Source organism: Biomphalaria glabrata, chromosome 8 (assembly GCF_947242115.1).
Source record: "Biomphalaria glabrata chromosome 8, xgBioGlab47.1, whole genome shotgun sequence".
Lineage (NCBI taxonomy): Eukaryota > Metazoa > Mollusca > Gastropoda > Planorbidae > Biomphalaria > Biomphalaria glabrata.
The window spans coordinates 31922249-31928299 of NC_074718.1; the positions used below are offsets into that span (position 1 = coordinate 31922249).

General features: G+C 38.6%; 1 protein-coding gene across 1 annotated transcript; it reads right to left on the reverse strand.

The window, feature by feature from the left end:
- Positions 1-3623: 3623 nt before the first annotated feature.
- Positions 3624-4631, reverse strand: LOC106067339 (G-protein coupled receptor 15-like). The gene has a single exon (XM_013226509.2). It carries the CDS (start codon positions 4629-4631, stop codon positions 3624-3626), a length of 1008 nt encoding a protein of 335 aa, XP_013081963.2.
- Between the last annotated feature and the right edge of the window lie 1420 nt (positions 4632-6051).

The following is a 6051-nucleotide window of genomic DNA, read 5'->3' on the forward strand; positions in this document are numbered from 1 at the left end:
TAAAACACTGCTTTTTAAGTGTATGTAAATTCTGGGACAAAGCTCAGGATATTTTGAGGGAGCTTTTTAAATTCTATTTTTTATCGGTTTTTACAAAAGTGCATTTATTTTTTCACTTTGGTGTCACCCCAAAGCTCTCAACTAGTCAAGAGTCATGGGCCCAGGCGCTCATGGGCCCAGAGCTCCTAATAGTCGTGGGCCCGAGCTCATTGAACCCCTTCGCGCCATGGATGCTACCTCACTGCACTGCAAGCCAAACTTTTCATTGTAGAGATGAACAGTTCCAATATCTTTTTAAAAATGTTGTCGCTATGAAAATATAAGGCACGCCTCTCTTTCCTCTGCACTCTATTTATACAAATATATGGCGCCCCCATTTCCCAGATCTCTGTTCTTCAATGGATTTGTTTAGACGTAAAGTTTCGAGATGTGTTCTTCTTTTATTTCATAGGTTAAAGTCAAAAGTCAAACCCCCCCTTGGCTACACTCATGGAAGTTGGTGTCTGTCGATTGTTTTATTTTTTGTTTCATTGAAGAAGGGTTTTTAACCTTAGCGGGGGATTTTTAACTCAAAAGTGATGGTTTAATATTAAAATATCACTCCCCTCCTCTGCGGGGGAGAGGGATTTCATTCCGCTCGGGGGGGGGGTTGAGCCCCGACCCTCTTGCGCTAGCTGTCTTGTCGAGAGTCACTGAGCTCTAGTGGGTGTTTACGCATCTCATTTCAAAGGGGAACATCCATTTCTTACATTCTTAAGTTTGTTGACTAGTGGGGATTTTTAACTCAAAAGTGATGGATTAATATTAAAATATCACTCCCCTCCTCTGCGGGGGAGAGGGATTTCATTCCGCTCGGGGGGGGGGGGTTGAGCCCTGACCCTCTTGCGCTAGCTGTCTTGTCGAGAGTCACTGAGCTCTAGTGGGTGTTTACGCATCTCATTTCAAAGGGGAACATCCATTTCTTACATTCTTAAGTTTGTTGAGTATCACAGCTCATGTTGAACGATGAAACCAACTGTGTTTGAACAAGTTAGAGCTCTTATCGAGAACCACTTCCACCCGCCAAGGTTTCTGAGCCCATGAATGTGCAAACTGAATGGAGGTAAAAATATATATATTGTTTTTCTTTCGAGACCCAAGATTAAATAGTAGTTTGGTAGTTCAAGTGGCTACGCAGATGTAGCTGTGATCTACATTTACAAATAGCTAGACAATACTATTTTGCTTTCTATACCTTATATTACATTTTATTTTCGTCATCTACTTCTGTCTCAGAAAACTGTTTCTGTTCTGGTTTCCAATGTGTTTCCCGCGCACTTTGTAAGAGATATCCAGCTGTCTCTAAGGCAAGGTGGCGCTTGAACTAGACATCAAGGGGTTTCTGAAAAAAAAAAAGGGGGGGGGGGTGGCGAGCACCTCTGTTGCGCCTTGGGCCAGGGGTCGGCAACCTTTTGAGTCGGAAGAGCCAAAATTACAATTTACTAAATTTCAAAGTTTTTAAAGAGCCGCAAAGTTTTTTCTTGCCAACTATAAATATTACTCGGATAAAGTTCTTTGATGAATAAAAACGAATCTATTTATTCATAAGAAAACAAAATCTACTTTTTTATATATGACTAGTGTTTTTCACAACAAATTAGATAATTTATATATGGGATTATTAAATAATAACTTATTATGAATGTAAATAAATTAAAAGAATTAAACATTTACATACAACACTAACTTGTACTTCAATAACAAAACAATTGAGCAAACAAATTCAATGGGAGCGATGGCTTTGGTTCTAGAAAGGTTGGATACATTTGGCTCATAACTTGTTGTTTTTAGTTTCAAACACGAATCTAAATTTTCCATTGTTAGTTGGCTATTCATGCAAGAGAACGCGTGCTTGCATGAATATATCGATCCGAATATAGTTAGTACTGCAAATTGCAAACCTTTTCACTTCACTGTAGCAATCTGGAAGACAATTCCATATGTCGAATAAAAGTGCCTGATCTCGCGGCATTTCTTTGAAAGCTGTCCACTTTTGTTGCGTTACGTACAAACATTTCTTGACCTCCAACTCTTCCAACCTGCTTTTCAAATCTGTAAATTATCCACTCCAGAAAGCTTTACTTTTTAAAGTCTAGTAACAATTCCAAATTGCTCAATATGGTTTTCGTTACTATTTGTGTTGAGGGTATATACTATGAATGCTAGAATAATTTTGATTGTTTTGAAATGCTCAAATCTCTCAGCAAATTCATCTGTAATTTTTTAAAATAACTGTGATGAAGTAATTCCTGTCAACAGTTGCACTGGTTTTATCGCGATATTGCTTTAGAAAGTGAAAATGAAGTCATTTATCGCTCTGATTAAGTAAAGTTACCCTTTCAGACCTTGCGATCTTTAGGGCAGATGATGTAGAGTTCATCTCTTTCTGTGAACCACTGTTAACGAGGGTGTCAGCACAACGACCAACCACATTTACTTTCCCCAACAGCTGGGTGGATTTAGAAGAGCTAAAAATATCCAGAAATTAAAAATCCTAGTCTTCACCACGATTCTAACTCGGGACCCCGGTTCGGAAGCCAAGCTCTTTACTGCTCAGCCAACGCTCTTATCTTCTACAAAACCATCGGCTGGGTTTTCATTTTCTTGTAGTTTTAGACTCATCTTAGCATTTTTGCACCATTTGTCGTTCTCTAATTCAGGGTGATTAATACCATCCTCATTTAGAAATGTATTTATTTCATTCAAACAAAAAGCTGGAAGTTTAAACACCATACCTGTAGAAAGCCATCGCACTTTACTGGGAAGAAGAAGATCGGAATACTGAGTCTCCATTTCGTTTAAGAATTCTTTAAACTGACGATGGTAGAGTGCTATTGACCAGCACTTCTTGCTGGAGTAGGCAGTGAAACGTAAGACATACGTGGAGACTCACATATTCTCTTTTATTTTTTCCTGTCATACTTCTGGCTCCATCAGTTTCTATTGAAACGAGTTTATTTAAATCGATCTTATTGTCTTCAAGGCATTTATGCACGGCATTCGCTAAATTTTCTCCTTAGTTTGTCACGAGAGCGCTAGCAATCCTTGGAAAGACATAAACCTGACGGAAAGCCAACTTGTGCCGTGTCTTTTATGTCGCAAGACTCATCTATATCAAGTGATAAGGCAGAAGAAAGTTGAGTTCTTCCACCTGAAAATATGTTACATTTGAAGACACGGGGAGGGGTGCGTTGAAAAACAAGTACAAGTGGCTTAGAGATAGAATCGGTGCATAATCGTAGTTAATCGATTAATTTTTTTTCGATAAAACAAATATGATATGTGTATGGAACTAAAGAGCCGCAGCTTAACATCCAAAGTGCCGCATGTGGCTCGCGAGTCGCAGGTTGCCGACCCCTGCCTTGGGCATAGGGTTTTTCCCCCATACGGGATAAGTACACCGCACAGCGAAGCCATCGTACAGCCAGCTATGTCCACGCCGACAAACACAACTCTATAGTAAAATGAGTTGGTGAAAATGGTGTTAGTATAATGTAAAAAATTAATAAACTTTAGAGAAAGACAAGACTAGTTCTAGAGAAACAAGAACATTTCATTATAGATTACATAAAATAATTTAATTACTATATACAACACAATTTGCGTATTTTGAAATATCTCTTGTAGACCTCCCGATACTTTGAACTCATAGAATAATACACAAAGATATTGACTGAAGCTGTGATGGCAATCATTGGCTCACTGACTCCATTCAGAACTAAGAAAAGGTCAAAGTACTGACCAAAGGGGGACACACGAGAATCTACAGTCATGAAAAGCAGAATAACGACGTCAGGGGTAAACGAAACGATAAAAATGATGGACATTAGGGTGACCATCTTGATTATCTTCCGGTCTCTCGTGGACACGTGGTCCAGTTTGATATACCCAGTCATTTCTTTGCGCAGCCTACCTTTAGTTCTCAAGCTGACCACAAGGATGCAGGTACAGACGGCTGCCCAGATAAACGTGACGATCGTGAAAACGACAGAAATGGCCGAGGAAATGGCTTCCATCGCTGAGCTGTTGTCTCGATACACAAGAGCTATCGTCGTCCTGTTGGTCTTGCTGCTCCAGCAAGTCTGGTAACTGGCGGAGAAATACGGCGGTGACACGGTCAGCGCCATGATACCAAAGATTAAAACCAATATTGATTTGGCAAGCCTCGGAGTTATAATGTCCTTTACCTTGAGAGGAAGCGCTATACAGATACATCTGTCCAGCATAATGAAGGCCGTGATCCAGTTGCTAACTCTTCTGAAATAAAACTGAGGCCAGGCAACTGTTAGAACTTTTAAATCATAGACGCTGAAATTCAGGTCAGCGTCTTCCCAGAAAGGGTAATACGAAATACTTAAGAGAAACGTCAGAAGTAGGAAGCACAAGTCAGAGATGGACAGACCCAGGAGGCTGATGTTGACTGAATCCCGCGGCCCCATTTTGACGAAAACGATGATGTTGATGAAGTTGGCGATGACTCCGAAGACAGAGATGATGGTGTAGAGAACGACAAAATCTACCAGTGTGAGAACCTCAAGAGATCCAGGTGGGAAGTAACTTGTAAAGGCAGAAACATTGACAATTGTAGACATGGTTTAAGTTTTAAGATAATGATAACTATTTTATTTTGAGGTCTCTATAGTGAGAAGAAAATGGACTTAACTGTGATCTATCAGTAACTTTAACCTAAATTGAAAAACACACGTTCTTTGCCAACTCCAAAAGACTTTATAGAAAAACGAATCTAGTTCTAGAAATGATGACAGAATTCATTGTCTCACTGACTCCTATATACAAGCTCTGTTGTTTTTTTGTATTCTCTTCTTTGTAATGTATAATTTGAACTTTTATTTTGTTATATCATTGAACTAAGAGCAATCCTGTACAACTAAAAGTACTTATTTACCATTGTATACCCTCTTCAATGTTATTGTTCTGAAAGCGTTGGGCTCTAAAGAACTGAATCAAAATTTAACTTATTGACCATTCAACATTCCCATTGCAATTATTAATTAGCCTACATTTCTTAAGAAGTAATCTAAAATAATTGTTGCCATAACTGGTCATGACCTATTCATTTGAATTTTAACGAAGATCAAACAATGCACACCTCACAATGTTGCTTCCATCTTGAATTAATTATCTCATCTAATTATAATTTTTTTTTCATGCAGGTCATGCTTCACTTTAATTTTCTATTTGCGTTATTTGGTGTTGATTTAGGTAAGGTAAACATAAAAAATAATACCAATCGTCTGCTCAGACTGTTCAAATACTTCAGAAATACAAATTGCTATGTAGAGAAAAAAACACGACATACTCCCAATAGCTCTCTTAGGTAAACAAGACCAAATTCAGAGGGAACTGCACTGTAAGAGAGAGAGAGAGAGAGAGAGAAAGAGAGAGAGAGAGAAAGAGAGAGGTCTTGGGGGGGGGGGTAACATTTTCTCAAAACAAATAAAATGGTCAAAATTGATATTGATTATAGTTTCCCTTTTGATTCAAAAGGCAGCTCGTGAAATGTTGAAAGAAGACAATACACATTTCAAATAATGTTTAGGTCTCTAGTCTCTTGTTTGAGATCATTGGAAAAGATTGTTTAACTATCTGTGCTAGCTGGATTATTTTTTGTATGCTACTAGTCTACTAATATGCTAATTGGTACTTCGCTAATTGGTACTTCGCTAATTGGTCTAGATACATTAGGAGCTGCTGAATGATACGAAGGGCTCAAACTCGGGACCATCGTAAGGAAAGTTCCGTATTATTTCCGGACTTTCGGGATATGTATGAACTTCTGTTTGGGTAAAGCAGCAAGACAGCTCAGATTGGGAACCAGTTTTCCTTCTTATGTTACTAGTAACCAGCTAATAAGACCAGTCATAGTACTGTGGTCTATGAAACCATAAATGTCTGAAATCGCTATCTTCCGATGTCCCTCCACTTTTATTACGCACGGAAAGGATGAAGTTATCTAAAAGAAAATCTCTATTACAAATTATTGGACTTTGG

Bases quoted from the DNA above. Each gene is read 5' to 3' on its own strand.
- LOC106067339 (XM_013226509.2), bottom strand. From the start codon at position 4,631: ATGTCTACAATTGTCAATGTTTCTGCCTTTACAAGTTACTTCCCACCT.